Source organism: Cervus canadensis, chromosome 13, assembly GCF_019320065.1.
Source record: "Cervus canadensis isolate Bull #8, Minnesota chromosome 13, ASM1932006v1, whole genome shotgun sequence".
Classification (NCBI taxonomy): domain Eukaryota; kingdom Metazoa; phylum Chordata; class Mammalia; order Artiodactyla; family Cervidae; genus Cervus; species Cervus canadensis.
The window spans coordinates 33,854,369-33,871,191 of NC_057398.1; the positions used below are offsets into that span (position 1 = coordinate 33,854,369).

The 16,823-nt window shown below is 54.7% G+C and overlaps 1 protein-coding gene across 7 annotated transcripts in view; it reads left to right on the plus strand.

Moving 5' to 3' along the window:
- The window catches only part of LOC122451780 (calmodulin-binding transcription activator 1), a 664,205-nt gene that overhangs the window by 530,683 nt on the left and 116,699 nt on the right, over positions 1-16,823 (plus strand). For all 7 annotated transcript variants that reach the window (XM_043484680.1, XM_043484682.1, XM_043484681.1 and 4 more), the window contains exon 4: positions 10,176-10,329. In XM_043484680.1, the coding sequence (XP_043340615.1) occupies positions 10,176-10,329 (154 nt within the window). The remainder of the gene's footprint in view (positions 1-10,175; positions 10,330-16,823) is intronic.

The following is a 16,823-nucleotide window of genomic DNA, read 5'->3' on the forward strand; positions in this document are numbered from 1 at the left end:
CACATAGGGTGATCTGACCACCACAGGTCCTTGACGCTGAGACAGGGGCTTTGCCGCCTTGGCCATGCCCCGTGGAGCCACAGCCACCCCACCCCACCCCCACTTCCCAGCAGCTCCCAGCGCCCCACGGACCCAGCCAGGCTCCCTGGATCTGTTTATGCTCTGGTATAGCACCATCTTCATTGTGGCTGCTCAGGGCATCGAGGCTGGGCCCGCAGCCCTCCACCTGCTGTCCGGCAAGCTCCCTTAGAGCCCCAGGGCCCCCGTGGAGGGGAGGTGATACTGGCATGGAGCTCAGGGCTGGGTTGAATCACGGAGTCCTGAGCATGAGCATCTGCAGCCCTCAAACACATAACAATGGCACCTGTTTCTGTGGATTGTTGAAGGCAGTGAATAAAGAGACCTTCATGGGGTTTGAAGGTATGGCCCACACATCGCTGACACTCAGAAAGCAATCTTTGCAAATAGAGGTGTCCATTGGGAGGTGCATTCTGGGGGTACAGGCATGGTCCTGCCCCCCCAGAAGCACCCAGCACACCTCCAGAGATGGTGGTAAAGTGTGGACTCAGTCAAGGGAACACCTGGGTTTCCCTAGGTAGGGAAAAGACAATAAGGAGGGCCTGGCAGGCTGCAGGGGCCAACAGGCCCCTGGAGACCTAATGGGGACCATGGTCCCACCCCATACCTTTATCCAGGGCAGTGGACAGGTGCCAGGCCGCCAAGAGCAGCTGGAGCCCATGCAAGAGGATTTCTCTCTGCTTTGCAGTGTGGTGACACCCCTGGCCCTGAGCTGCCTGGTATCATCATTTATTCCTTCTCTAATAAATCCTGCCCTTCTTTCTGCCGGCTTTGCACTCCTGTTTTATGGGCGCCTCGCTTCGTTCAAGAAGCAACCAGGTATGGGGAAGTCTCTGCCTCTGATGGTCAGAGGGCTCTCAGAATCTGCTCGGACGACAAATGCAACCACCGAATGGACTCGCGAACACTGCAGACTTGCTCTCTGCCTCCCCGCTCCTCCCAGGCCAGTGGCGCTCAGTCCCGGCCCCCACCCCCTCCCCCTAGCCCTAGTGGGGAGGTGTGTGGCCACTATTACACGCTATTATGACTTTCTGGGTAATGTATACATTTTCACCATCACACGGCCTCTCTCCTTCATTTTTCATGAGAACTGGCACGAGATTAATGACCGAGCCACTGAAGAAACGGCACGCCATGCCACCCTGATTTATTGAACACTTAGCGTTGATGAAGCTGCAAACAAGAGTCAAACAGATGTTGCAGCTGCATTTTTCTTTATCAAAACCAACAGCTTTTTGCATTTTTAACCACTGCTTGCACCACCGTCCTGCTTCCTCCGCAGAAAGGGGAGCCGTCTCCCGCTTCCCAGCCGGAGGCTAGGAGCCCAGGCTGGGGCTGCAGGACCCACGGCATCCAGGCACCTGGGGCCCACCACTGGCTGAGGCCAGGAGGATATGAGCTCCCGAAGGTTCTCACTCCAGGCCACTTGGGTCTCTGGTGAAATTGCACTGCTTTCCGCCAATTCCAGGGCCTGAACCACAAACCCTGGAGCGGCCCTGATCTATAGGAGGCACAGGGCTCCATTTCCCCCTGCAAACTGGAAGGCGTCCCCACCTGTATCTCAAACCAGTAACAGATCACAAATGCCCGTTCTAATCAGCTGTGGGTCAGGCCCCTCCTGAGCCCCTTACCTGCCTCGCCTCCCTGCCAACAAGGTTAAGACCACTTGTACACGCATCTCCTCCAGCCTAAGGAGCAGGTACAAGGGCTCAGCCGGCTCAAGTGTTTGTCCTTGATGCATGCTTCTGCACCCTAGCCCTCAGCAGTCAGAGCCAAGAAGTCTCAGGAGCCATGGGCATCACCTCAAGGTTGGAAGTCAGAGCTCTCCAGGGGCGAGCTTGGCATCCCCAACCCCCAGTCTTTGCGCCACCCCCACCCACTGGCTGCCACTACCCTTGCTTCTCACATCTCTGTTGAGCACCTTGGTCTATTTCCTTTTCTCTCTCCTTCTCCCACTCTACCTTCACCTCTTCTTCCTGCCCCATGAGGTCCAGCCCTCCAGGCCTGCATTCCCCCTGGCTGCCACCTCCCTGGCTTCTCATATCTCTGTTGAGCACCTTGGTCTATTTCCTTTTCTCTTTCCTTCTCCCACACTGCCTCCGCCTCCCTTTCCAGCTTCAGCCCTGGCCTGAGGTCCAGCCCTCCAGGCCTGCATTCTGCCATGTTCTGGGGAACTGAGTTCAGTTCTCCCTCATGGGGGCTGTGCTTAAAGGACCTGTGGGGGCGAACAGAGAAACACCTGGCAGCCGTCCCCCACCTGATGCTCTCCTGGGCTGCTGCACCCAGCTCGCCCCGGCCACCAGGGTCTGGGGATCTCTCCTGTTGGCAGCAAGAGCTACTGCAAGTTAACTTAGATCACTGATGCCACGTTTGGCACCCGGCCACCCCCTCTACTGCTGCCCCAGCCACTAACACCCCACTAGAGCATTAACCCTCATGGAAGAGCAGGATGACGGGTACTTTGTTTTTCACAACAGTCTCCCCTCCTGAAGTTCCCATCACCTGTAATTAAGATTAAATCTACTTCCCCCTACCAGTCCAATGCCCTTCTCCTGCCTGCCTCTCCCCCACCTGCTTAGCCTGAGAGCAGGGAACCCACCCCAGTCCCATGTCTGCCCATGTCTACCCCAGCAGCCCGAAGTACCCAGGTCAGGAAAGACGGCTGTGGTCATAGATGCCAGGAAAGGGGCATTCTGGAGAGGAGAGGGCTGTGGGGACAGTGCACCCAACTGGTCAGCTTTCCTTAGAAACCTGGTGGTCACTGTAAGCAGTTCAAATGCCTGGTGAGCCTCAGGCCGGGCCAGGGATGGGCCCCAGGGGGAAGGTACCCAGAAACTACAGAGGGCCCCTGACTTCCAGTACCAACAAATGGTGCTTTCCCTTGACTTTGAACTCTATCAGTGGTTCCCAAACTGTGTTCCAGGAAACGCTTGGGTCCCAAGAGGTGGTCGGGTGCATGGTCAAATAAGCTTGGAAATCCTGCCCGCACAAGGCCCTCCCAGAGATCCTCCTAGGCAGGGTATCCCCAAGGTTCTGACAAGTCCTGCAGCTAAGGAGCCGATTTCACTTTAGCCCCGCATGCTTTCTGCGGAACATTCTCACAACCCCTCCTGGGCCAGCTTCCATTTGTCCCCCAGCTCAGGTGAAAGACTCTGACTAGGAAAGATGCCTTAGGGGACAAGCCCTAACTCGGCCCCAGGAGACCCTCTTCCACCAGCTCTAGCCCACAGTTATCTGGCCAGCAGGCCCAGCCTACAGCCTGGAACTAGGCCTATAGCAAACCCAAACCTCTCATTTCCAGTAAAACTTGAGGAAGAGCTGAGTTGAGGACCAGCTGAAGGGAGACCAGGAGAAGGGAGACCAGAGCCCCGCACCACCCCCTTCCCCAGCAGGGCCTGGGCTCTGGGGGCGGCTGAGCGGCCCCCACCCTCGGCACCCAGCAGGTGGACAGAGCCCCCCTCTGGGCTCTGGGAGCCCACCCTGAACAGGATGGAGGCCGGCCACCGGAGTTCTCGCTTCCAGGTGGGAAAACAGGCCAAACCCAGCTGTGACTGCTCAGAAATATGAACTGGGGTGGGTGCCACAGTAAGGAAAATAAAGGATGAGAAGGCAGGAGGGCCCCAGGCAGGGGCAGGGAGGCACCATGCGTGTCTGGGGGCATCTCTGAATACAGTGTCCAAGAGGAGGGGACATTGAGACTCAGGTGGCAAGGAGCACATCAGTCAGAGAGAACAGCTCAGGAAAGAATGAAGGCAGCAGGAGCAGGGTGGACCCCGGGGAGCATGAGTGACTGGAAAGGAAAACAGATAGTGGGTCCCCGTGACCAAGTCAGAAGGGTGGGGTTCATTCTCGGGCCAGGGAGCTGGTGCCGGAATCCTAGGGTCCACCAGCTAGTGTCAGAAGAGGGATGGGGAGGAGAAGAGGGAGGAAGTGGGGAGATGCAGGCGGAGGGTCCATGTGGCAGGGGGTGGGGCTCCGACTGGGTGGTCTTCAGAGTGTGGGGCCGAGTGAGGGGGTGGGCAGGCTTACTTGGGGATGGAGAATTGATGGAACTTGGTGATGGGTGGGTTGGAGGGAGAGACAGAGAGGAGAAAGGCTTTAACTGGGGCCACTGCGGGGAGGTGGTGCCATTCGTCATCAGGTGAAGCCGGGGTGGACCAGGTGTGGGGAAGGCAGCCATAAGGCTGGGTCACATGAGTTGGGGGCATTCCGAGGCCCCTCGATGGGCAATGGGACAGGTGAGCTGGGAGCAGAGCAGGGAGGTGGGCTGGAGGGGGAAATAAAGGCTTCCTCGGAACATGGCAGGCAGAAGGCCGTGAAGCTGGAGGAGGGCGGTAAGGGGGCCAGGAGACAAAGACCCCGCTGCGAGACCTGAGGAGGAAGGGACAAGACAGCCGTAAGAGGAAAATCAGGACAGATGGACGATCAGTGGAGAAGGTGTGTGTTGTAAGTGGGTAAACTGCCTGTTAGAAGCTTGCTCTGGTTATTCTCTCCAGAAAAACACCGGGGTTCTGCTTGGTTTGGGGTTTGGTGGCAACTAGTAGTTAGATGATTAGGATCTTCCAGGATGGGACTTTGAACCTCACAAAGGCCCCATCACAGCCCCTGCAACAGAAGAATGGGGCTCTGTCTACTCATAGGTAAAGAGCTCAAAAGAGCGGAAGGGGGTCTCCTAGTTCATGGCTCAGCCCAGAAAGTTCTGGAATTTCTTTGAGAATTTCTTTACTGGAGTATAGTTGATGTACAATGTTGTGTTAGTTTCAGGTATATAGCAAAGTGAATCAGTTGTACATACACATATATCCACTCATTTTTAGCTTCTTTCCCCATATAGGCCATTACAGAGTTATTGAATAGAGTTCCCTGTGCTATAACATAGGTTCTTATTGTGTATGTGTATATTAGTTGCTCAGTCATGTCCAACTTTTTGTGAGACCATGGACTGTAGCTCGCCAGGCTTATTAGTTATCTACATTTGTTGTTGTTGTTCAGTCACTAAGTCATATGTGACCCTATGAACTGCAGCACACCATGTTTCCCTGCCCTTCACCATCTCCAGGAGTTTGCTTAAACTCATGTCCATTGAGTCAGGGATGCCATCCAACCATCTCATCCTCTATCGTCCCCTCCTCCTCCTGCCTTCAATCTTTTCCAGCATCAGGGTCTTTTCCAATGAGTTGGCTCTTCACATCAGGTGGCCACAGGATTGGAGCCATCTGCATAGTAACGTGTATATGTCAGTCCCAATCTCCCAATTTATCTCTCCCCCTTCTGATGCCCTGGTAACCATAATTTTGTTTTCTACATCTGTACCTCTATTTTTGTTTTGTAGGTAAGTTCATTCATACCCTTATTTTTTTAGATTCCACATATAAGTGATATCATATGCTATTTGTCTTTCTCTGTCTGACTTATTTCATTCAGTATGAGAATCTCTATGTCCATTCATGTTGCTGCAAATGGCATTATTTCATTCTTTTTTATGGCTGAGTGATATACCACTGTATATATGTACCACATCTTCTTTATCCATTGCTCTGTGGATGGACACTTATGTTACTTCCTCGTCTTGACTATTGTGAATAGTGCTGCTATGAACCTCAAGGCGCATGTATCTTCAAGTTATAGTTTTCTCTGGATATATGCCCAGGAGTGGGATTGCAGGATCATATAGTGGCTCTATTTTTAGTTTTTTTAAGGAACATCCATACTGTGAGATTTCTCTGAGATTTTCTCTTAACCTCAGCTTTCCCTCCACAGCCACCCCATCGAGCTCCCCCAGGCCTTTAACAGCAGAAAAGCCTCCTGGACACTCAGGGAGGTCATTTCAAAGGCCACTCTCACCTTGCCGGGTCGGCCTGTAGCATCTTCATGGAAATTCCGTATCCCAGAGCAGAGCCTCTGGATGAGAACTCAGACCTGCAAGGTCTGACCTGGGTGGTAAATCCTGGGGAACCCTCAGAGGATGTCTGCTTGGGGTGGGGACAGGAAGATGAAGGCAGGCTGGCTTCACAACGGTCTAGGACCGAGAGTCTGGGTGGGTCTGGTGGGGTGTGTCCTCGTTCGTGTCCCCTGGAGCCAGCCTGCCCCACCCGGCTGGCAGCTCCCAACTCGTTCAGGATCTGACACTGTTATGAGCTCCCCCATGAAACTGAAGCATTGGAGCGCTACGCCTAATATATTTTTCTGCCAGAAACACCCAATAAAATGTACAACTAATGAATAAAATCGCAGCGTTGCCAAGAAGTGATGTGTGCCCCCAATTTCCAAAAATACCTCAATCACTCTGTGTCTTAAAACCGGCCTTAAGCCAGGAAGTCATTACTTAAAATTCAACTCAGGAGTTTCAGCTGCGGGAACTCCAGGCCCTGGGATGGAATTTGTGTTAAAGATATAAACCATGACGTAGCCTGCTTCTGCCTTTCCTAATCCCAAACCCAGCCTCCTTGCAGCCGTCAGGGACTGAGGCTATCAAGGCCACCAAGAAGCATAAGGCCTAGAATGGAGGCACCTAGGAAGGAGATGTACGTGTTGGGTGTATTGAAAGGGGCTGTGGTGGATCTTGAGTCCCTACGTCACTGGCAGCAGGCAGAGCATCCACAGACCACTGGATGTGTGAACTCCTAAAATGCAGTGTTGATGTACCTTGGGCATTCTTCGGGGCTGGGAGTAGAGAAGCCACGGGTGTGCATGCTTACTCGTTCAGTCGTGTCCAACTCTTTGTGATCTCTGGACTGTAACCCACCAGGGTCCTCTGTCCATGGGTTCTCCAGGCAAGAATACTGCAGTCCCTGCAGTCCCTTCTCCCGGGGACCTTCCTGGCCCAGGGATGGAACCTGGGTCTCCTGCATTAGCAGGCAGATTCTTTACCCCTGAGCCAACTGGGAAGCCCCAGCCTTCATCAGATTCTCAGGGGCCTTAGACCCAAAAAAGGTTAAGAACCAGCCTTGCCTTTAGCTTTCTATGAACACCCCATGCTCAGAGTAGCTGCCCTGCCCTTCAAAGACACTGAAAACTAAAGCCAGGTGTCAGCTGAACACAAGTCTGGGACGAGTAAGAACAGAATATCCAAAGTCAGCCTCATGCAATTCTACAAACATGAAATGAGCAGCAGGCATTGTCCAACACAGTGATAGCTCCCAGGCATTGTCCCTGTTGTTGAGCAGATAAAGAGGCACACAGACTATTAAGACACAAAGCAAATCTCCACCTTGGCTGTGGTGGAAGTACAGAGGGTGAGGTGTCCAGAAGGGCTTCCTGGAGGAGGAGGTAAGCCTTGTGCCTGTCCTCATAGGGTAGGTGGAAGCTAGTTATGCAGACATGGAGTGGGACCCGGAAGGAAGGGATGGGGCTTCCTGAGTTAGGACAGTCCAAGTGCCACAGGGCAGGAACTCAAGTTCTGGGAGTTTTGATGCAAGGTGAGGGTTGCCCTTTGCTCCCCAGGCCCCCACCTGCCCGCCCACCCACCACCACGCCCTCCCACAGCTTTTCCAAGCACCCAGGACGTGCTCAGTGGGGCAGTGGGGCAGGAAGTTGTGGGCCTTTCATCTCTCAGACATCTGGCATCCTGGCTTCCTCCCTGCAGGGCCGGGCTCCTGCTCCTGGGGCTGGGATCAGAGGAAGCCCTGGGGTCCCTGTGTCCCTTTGATCTTTACTGTGTCTCGCTCAGCGGCTGGCGCTGCTGTCTGGCCAGGCACAGGCTCAGGCAGGCGCTCCCAGCCTGGGAAGGCCAGCGTGCTTGTTGGTAGGAAGGACGCAGGGCTGGGACGCGGGTGTATGGCTCCTCCCCTTCTGGACTACCCCATCCAGGCCAGGAGCATGGCAGATCTAGCCAGCCCACCTGCCTCGTGGGTATATTGCAAGGATGAAGTATAACAGGAAATGGGAAAGCAGTTAGACCGGGCAAAGAGAGGCCACCAAATCTCAGCAGGACTTGAAAGCAGAGTCAGAACCTTGGCTTCCAGCCCTGTTTTCTGTCCGTTGCCAGGCACACAGTTTTGGGCACACAACTTCGCTGGGCTTCAGGGTCCTCACTGTAGACAGGGGTGCCCTGCCCTGCCCAGCCTGCCTTCCCGGCTTGCACAGCCACCAAATGAGATAATGGATGGAAAGTGCTTTGAGAAGAAGAAAGTGCAGTGCCGATGTCAGGGATTATCATTATTATTAAGAAGCATGATTACTGCAATCTAGAAACGCCGCCATTAACAAGAAGCTCCTGTTCGTGTTGATTTAATTTCCTGGTTAACTGAGCGTTGGCCAGAAAAAAACTCTGCATTTCAACCCTTATTGAAAATCTTTTAAAATGATGCCAGTGTACCTTCCTGCAACGGTCGTGGTGTCGTCTTGAGTCTTTATTTATTAACACATCGATTGAGTCACAGAGTCATGTATTACTCTTGCTCTGATCAGATGCAAAAAGGTGATGGCAGACTTAAGCTACTCTATGATGGGGGTCTTTATACCTACCCACCCAGGACTCCTCTTGTTGGGTATTAGAATGGAAAAGTTGAAGAGATGGATCTAGGAACTAACAGAGGATGGGGTCTTCCAAGTGACTTTTCTATAGCTTCCTGCTGTACTTAATATATTATCATATGTTTCTTGATGCTTCAAGAAATACTTTCTGGGACTTCCCTGATGGTCCAGTGGTAAAGACTGCACTTCCACTGCAGGGGACTTAGGTTCTATCACCGGTTGGGGAGCTAAGATCCTGTGTGCCACACAACATGGCCAAAAAAAGAAAGGAAAGCAAAGAAATACTTTCTGATTGGGGTAGGAGTCCTTTCTGGGTTTATTCAGTGACGTGGCTGCTTTCTCTTAACAACCTTATCAGGCCCAACGTGGTGCAATGAACAGCTTGGCCTTCTGGGATGGGGGGTCATTGAAAGCCACAGAGGGGCCTATGGTCTTTGCAGTGTAGCTGCTGCCCCCACAAAGGCCCCCTTGGCAAGTAGCTACCAGAGCTGGTGATGGGCAGAGAGCAATGGAGGGCACTTTGAGTTGGATCTGATGGGAAGAGGCTGACCTACCTCAATAAAACCATTTGAGGACAAAACTGTGTCTTCAGCATCTTCACGGAGAGAGTTCCTTCCACTCATAAGATCCAGGGATTTCGGAGGAGGAGTTTCCAAAGACTCTGAGTGACAGCTGCTTCCTGGGTGATGCTTGTGCAGGGAGACCACAGGCTGAGGGGCAGAGGGGTATCCAACTCTTAGAAGCGGGTGCCTTGGACTTCCCCAGTGGCCCAGTGGTTAAGATACCATGCTTCCACTGCAGGGGGCATGGGTTCGATCCCCAGTGGGGCAAGTTCCACGTGCCACACAGGATGGCAAAAAAAAAAATGATGCTTATGTGTTAAGTTCCAGGAACTCCATTTCCCCTGAAGGAGGGTGGTGGTGATGCCCATGTGGGGGGAGTCCAGAGAGCTGCGATGGGGAAATGCATGTAGAGCACAGAACAGAGGCCGGTGCTGCTGGGCAGCTGTGGGCACAGGTCCTAGATGTGGGGCTGGAGATACGTTTACCTCATAGGTGTTCCTTAACTACATCTTCCCAGGTGACACAGTGGTAAAAAAAATCCACCTGCCAATGCAGGAGATGGGGATTCCATCCCTGGGTTGGGGAAGATTCCCTGCAGGAGGAAATGGCAACCCACTCCAGTATTCTTGCTTGAAAAATTCCATGGACAGGGGAGCCTGGCGGGCTACAGTCCATGGGGTCCTGAAGAGTCAGACACAACTGAGCCACTGAGCATGCACGTGTGGTCTTTAGTTATGCATGAACCTGCTCACATGCAGATCAGTGGGTCTCAACTCAGGGCAATTTTGGTGCCCCAAGGGGCAATGGGCAAAATCTGGAGATTTGAGGAAGGAGGCAGTGCTTCATGGCCTCCGGCAGGTGATCTCCAGGGGCACTACTGGTGGGCATCCTGCATTTCGCAGGGCAGCCCCCACAACAGAGAATGAGCTGGTTTAATGGTGAGGGGTGCCCAGGTTGAGAAGGCCCGGCATGGGGCCTGCTGGCGTGACCTTGGGCGGGGCGGCCTTGGGCGGGCTCCCAGCCACCCTCACGCTGCCAAGTGTCTCTGCTCTCCCCCAGAACCCCGACATCGTCCTGGTGCACTACCTGAACGTGCCGGCCATCGAGGACTGCGGCAAGCCCTGCGGCCCCATCCTCTGCTCCATCAACACTGACAAGAAGGAGTGGGCGAAATGGACAAAGGAGGAGCTCATTGGGCAGCTGAAGCCCATGTGTGAGTAGGCGTGGCCAGCCAGCCAGGGCGCACTGGGGCCCGGCCAGCATCACCCCGACAGGGCCAGCGGTCCTCCGTGGAGTGGAGACCCAGGTGTGGGAGACCCATTCTGCTTAGGTGACAGTGAACTCAGCATTTACAAGGACCCCGCCCAGCCTGCAGTCCTTGTGGGGGGACTCCCTAAGCCACAGCCAGGGCCAGGATGTCAGACTGCATTACAAATGAGAAAGGGGGTTCCAGAGCCCAAAACCTATAGCGAGGAGCAGAGCTGGGAGTGCCCCGACCGCTGTCTTGGAGGCTGCAGACAGGATCGTGGTGGCAGTCCAGGGAGGGAGAGGCCCATGGGCTGAGGACGGGCTGGCTGCCTTCTGGCTTCGGCCCATCTGCTCCTGGGCACGGGGCCTGCCCTGCTCCCAGACGCGGTGACACACAGACGGTGGGAGCTGAGCTGGATTTCATTTTGTCAGCGGAGTGATGCTTTCGGGAGCATCTGTCAGGTGCAGATCAGTGAATGCAAAACACCAAGTGTGTCCAGATAGCCGGGACGCGGCCGGTGTCTCGTTTCCACGGGCAGCCGCTGGGGGCTCTCAGCGGCCTCTCCTGCTGCCCGCATGGCAGGGCTCAGGGAAAGCAGACCCGAGGGCAGCTGCCCAGCGCACAGGGCCCTGGGTTCTGGAACACTGATCTCTCGAGGCTCAGGGCAAAGACCAGTCATGATACGGGACCTAACTGAGCTGGTCAAGGGGGTCCTGAGAACCTGTGCACCCTTGGAAGTGGAGCTGTGGGGAAGAAGCATGTAGAGAGAGCTGGTGAAATGTCCTTTCCTGGGGACAGTATTGGGTCACTGGGTGTCTGAGCCACGGCCAGGTGGCACCTGCAGTGACCAGCTCACCCAAAGAAGCCCTCAGTACTCAGATGAGGATGGCCCCTGCCCCCACCAGCCACAGAGAATGGTGAGGGTGGAGTCAGGAAGGACAGCATTCTATGCAGGGAAAGTGTGAAAGTGTTAGTCGCTCAGTCGTGTCCGACTCTTTGTGACCCCCATGGACTGTAGCCCACCAGGCTCCTCTGCCCATGGAATTCTCCAGGCAAGACTACTGGAGTGGGTTGCCATCCCTTCTCCAGGGGATCTTCTCAACCCAGGGGTCAAACCCTGGTCTCCTGCATTGCAGGTGGATTCTTTACCATCTGAGTTACCAGGGAAGCCTCTATATAGGGAAGTAGACACCAGTAGGCCAATGGGCTAGCCCCCTCAGGGGCTCGACCCCAAGACTGAGGTTGCCCCATGCTCTCCTCCTGGACCCGAGGTGAGGGTCTGGCCAGCCTGCCCTTGCTGCTGCCACCAGGAACTAAAGCCAGGAAGCCCAGGGTCTTCCAGGCTCGGGTTATGTCCCGTGGAACCCTCCTGAGCGGTAACTCAGACCAGACCCATCGTGTTAAAGCCATCTGGTGCCCTCAGGACGGAGCACAAGCTCCTAGGTGTGCCCACAGCTTGTCCACCCTCAGGTCCCAAGCTGCTGCCCCCGCCCTCCTGGGCTCCCAGCCAAGGGTCCCTCCATAGGAACTGCGGTCTCTCAACCCTCCTCTGCCTGGCTCTCCTCTACCCTCACCTGCTCACCTATCTCCTCCTTCCATCTCAGCCCAAACAGTGCCTCTTCCATTGACCATCCCAGACCACCCAGGTGGGACCTCACAGCCCCACCACCCTGAGCCTCCTGAGACCTCTCAGGGAGATACCAGACTGAAGCCAGTCTCCCACAGTTAACTGGAAGGGGCCACACGAGCCTCTGCAAAGCTCTGCAGAGTACCTGGAAACTTGGGAGACATCCCAGCTCATTCCCATGGGTACTTCCTGTCTGCTGTTCTTCGGGGTCCCCCACTGTACTGGCACATGCAAGGCTCTCTCTAATATCTGTGGGGTGCTGAATGAGTGTGACTGGACGCAGCTTGATCCACTGCCCACAGGGACCTGAGGGACCTGACAAAGAACCCAGCGGCCAGGCCCTGGGAGCCAGAGCTGCCCAGTGGCACCCTCCACAGCCAGGCCGGGCAGGGTGGAGAGTGAGGTAATGGTGCCAGGGGTCCCACTCTGAGCTCTGCCCACCCACCCCTTCCATTCAGTGGTGTCTAAATGTGTAGGGCTTGCCTTTGGCCTTGGGTTTCCTCCCCAGGGCTGCCCACACTTTCTCTTTGGCAGAGCCTTGGCTGGGCAGCAGCAAGGACTCAGATAACCTTGGGCACTGGCGCCACCCAGTCAGGCTAGTTGAGTGAGAGCTGGGCATTCAGGAGTGGGGTGTGCTGGTTCCGTGACTGCTCCACTGTGTGACCTCAAGCCCATCACCCACCCTTACTGCACCCCAGTTCCCTTTCTGTAAAGTGAGAGAAAGAGTCCAGTGTTCTCTCTACCAAGTCCAGCATCACCCAGCCAGCTCCGCGGGGCTGGGCTTGGCTCCTGGGTTTCTGCAGACCCAGGTCCAAGGTGTTGAGGCCACTATTTCATCCCATGTCCTGGGAGGTTCCAGAGACCGAGTTAGCCAGAGATTAGCCAAGGGGTTGTTCCCAAGGAAAGAGACACCTTTCGAGGTGGTCACCATGGTCAGAGGCTCCAGCCTGGGCCCTCCCAGTGTATCTCACACACACACAGAGGGCCCTTTCCTGTAAGTCACTCCATCACCCCAGTTCCTTCCCCCATTCTCTTGTTTGAGCTGCTTCCTTCTCTCCTCATTGTCTCTACCTCCTCACAACATCCCCCATCCTCAGAAGGGGCCCTTCCCCAGAAAAGTCACCCTCACCCACAGGAGCCCGATAGGAGTGCATATCCCCACAGCAGGGGAGGGGGTTAAGCCATGAACTCCAGGGGCTGGAAACCAGACCTCGGTCCAACTCTGATACCTAACTGGAGGGAACTGTGAACGCCTTTTCAAAAGTCTGCAGTGCATCTTGGAAATCAGGTTAAACCACAACAAACTCCCCATAAGTCTAATCACACTTGGCTCTGTGGTGTCCGGGGTTGGGAGCAGCACGGTGCAGTCACTCAGGGGGTATATATCTGTGTGCCTGCCTGCGTGCGTGCGTGTGTGTGTGGCTCTGGTTACACATGCACAACCTGGAAACACGGCCCAGGAAATATGGCTCCAATAAAAGCTTTAGATGCCGATCGGGCTTGGAGCACACACACAGGGCACCAGCTCCCCGTGTTCGGGGAAAGCAGAGGTGTGTGCTGTGAGCCAGGAAGGCATCAGATTTGGTTCCAGAATCCAGCATGCCACCCAACGCCGGAGCCAAACACATTAGCTTCATCACATTTTCACATAAATCACATTCCTTCAAAGACTTCACAGTTTGATTTCCTGATGTTTCCAAATTTCCCTGCCCTACAGCAGAGCTGTCAGTGGTTTAATCAAAATGTTGTGCTTATCGGGGGTGAAGTGAAACTGCTCCTCAGCCTCTGCCTCACCTGTTGAATATGGGTGGGAGGATCTCACAGACCCCAGCTTCTGTGCCAGACTGACTCCAAGAACTCCACATTGACTCTTGCAGTGATGACCTTTTGTCGCACGGGGACTTTCCTTCAGTTTGCAAACTGAAAGATGCCTCCTCCAGATTTAAAAAACAGAGAGAGAGAGAGAGAAAATATTCAGATATCTGATAGGAATTCCCAGTACGTTTCCAAGGATGCTTTCTGTCTTTTCCAATCCCTACAGCAGTATTTAGAATATGGGTCCTGCTTCTGTGATGAAGACAAAAGAAACAGTGGCTTAAATCTTATTTCTTTTTCACAGAGCAATTCAGGGTTGATAGGGCAGCCTCACAGGGACAGGAATCAGATCAGCCACCCTGGCTTTTTCCAGCTGGTTGCTCTGCCATTCCTAGGGTATTGCCATCTTTCACGTGGCTCCATGATAGCTGCTCCAGCTCCTGCCATCATAACTGCATTCCAACCAGTGGGAAAAGAAGAAGATAAGTTGGAGAGCAACTTTCTTAACTTTAAAGACAGGGACCAGAAGTGGCATACAATGCTTCCACTCACATGTCATTGGCTAGAATTCAGTGGTAGAGTCACCCCCTCATTGGCAAGGGAGTCTGGGAAGTGAAGTCTTTTCTAAGTACTAACATCCTCACTTCCTCTGGGAATAAGGTTCTCAGTTCTGTACTGAGTCCTTCAGTACAGCCAGGGTGCCTCTTGTAAGGCCTCAGCTGAGGACGGCTTTGCTCAGCTCAACTCAAGGCCTGAGGATGGCTGCCCTGGGTTCTGTCTGTCTGAGGGTTAGAGTTTTTAGAACTCAAGTGAACATGATCTAAAAGTCAGCAGGTCTCATCCTGCAGACTCCAGGGTCTGTTGCAGTGCAGCTGATCTGAGAGAGCACCCGCTTTGGCCCCCACACTGCCATAATCCAAGCGGGGCTGGGCAGGTGGGGTCGGCTCCTTCTAGGTCAACCTTAAGTGGGAACAATGACGGGTCAGATGAGCCCTGCGCCTCAGTCCCGCCAGCCTGGCAGGAAACTTGCTCAGTGATCCTTGGCTGGCCCAGACCCTCCAGCCTCAGGAAGCCAGATGGAGCCGCTTCCCTTGGAGTGGACCCTCACCTCTGAGCGCCATGGCATTCTGCCCTGCCCCATTCCTTGGCAGCCTGGGAGGGGATAGGCATGCCAGTCGCTTCCCAGCTAGCAGGTGGCAAGGTTGTTCCATCCAGAGTGAGGGATAAAGGCAGGAGCTCTAAGCTTTGTTCTCAGCCCTGCCCCCAGCTATCCCCACTCAGGGCTCCTCTTGCAGCACCCTAGCTGGCCACGTAGCCCTGCATTACCCAGCAACCTTCGGCCTTCCCACAGGCCTGCCTGGCTCCAGAGGCCATCTGGAAGCCCCACCAGCCACCTCTGGGCTTGGCTGTGCTCCCACTGCCTTCCTGGAGCCCCTCTGTCATTGCCCAGGGGTTCCCAGGTCTCAGTAGCACTGGGTGGGCAAAACAGGAGCACCCACGCAGATGTCCACACACTGCTGAGTGCACAGGTGCACACACAGCTGCCCTCACCACCCACAGGTACACACTCAGGGACACGCTCGTGAGGCAGCAGGGGCAGTGCTTGGTTTTCTAGTCCTTCCAGCCACACGGTTTTCTCCACGAGCCTTCCATCACCACCACCACCACCACCTTGCCTCTAGGGCTGGAAACAAAGACCTCCAGCCCTCAGGGGGAGATACCAGCACCATCTGGGCCAGAGCGAGCACATGACCATCCCACCTCCACCCCCTGAAAGTGGGTGAGGCAGCAGTGAGGGTGAGGGGAGGATGTGCAGAAGGACAGACCTGGGGCTGGAGGTGGATCCTGCCCTGCTCCTCCCCTGACAGCGAGGGACCTTGCACAGGTCACCCCAGCTCGGAGCAGCACTGTCCTCCTCAGGGCAGGAAGGGCCATGGCCTCTACCCTGCAGCCCCATGGCCATCAAACCACAACGTGGACGCAAAGAATGTAGGCATCAGTGCTGCATCCAGAGGAGGAAGCCTATCCCTTTTCCTGAAGACCCAGGATAAGGGTGAGTGCTCAGCACTCAACCCCTGCTAAGCCTTCTGTAAGACCAGCTGATGGTCCCTCAGGGACTCCTGCACCACCAACACCAGTCCAGAACAGGCTTCTAGAACCTCTGCCCTGAGCCCAACCCTGGGGGGAAAGCTGCCCGGGGGAAACGCCGAGGCCCTGCCATCAGGAAGGCAAATCCAAGAGGTTGGACCAGCTGAGGAGGCCGAAGCAGAGTCGACGGTTCTGCCTTCAAGTACCCAGACGTTCAGAGAACCTGGGGCAGGGACAGTCAGGAAGCTTCCTGTCACCCAGCCTGGATGAACACGTGGGATGGGCAGGAGGCAGGGAGGCTGGGTGGGACAGCACAAAGGAGGAAACAAACAGCGCACATGGGTGTGATACTGAGGTGATGTCACGCTTGAGGCTTTAAGGGCACATTAAGTATGAAGTGACAGAAAGCATGCAGAGTCTGAGGTGACAGTGGTCATGTGAGCATAAAGGTAGGAGGCCATGTTAAGGATGGGGATAGAGGCCTGTTGAGTATGAGGTAGTAAAGGTCATGCTCAATGAAGAGGAGGCAGAAGTAACATTGAGTATAAGGGAGTGAAGGACACGTTGAGGAAGTCATGTTGAGTGTGAGGGAGAAAGTTATGTCAAGAATGAAGTGATAAAGTCCATGTTGACAGTAGGATTGGAGGCCATGGTGAGTGTGGAGAGGGGTGGAGGCCATGTTGGCAGTGAGGGTGGAGGCCATGTTAGCAGTGAGGGTGAAGGCCATGATGAGTGTGGAGAGGGGTAGAGACCATGTTGGCAGTGAGGGTGGAGGCCGTGTTGGTAGTGAGAGTGGAGACCATGTTGGCAGTGAGAATGGAGGCCATGTTAAGTGTGGAGAGGGTGGAGGCCACCCATATTCAGTGTAAGGAGTGGAAGCCATGTTGAGTGTAGGTGGGCAGAGGCCATGTCAAGTATTAAGTGATGG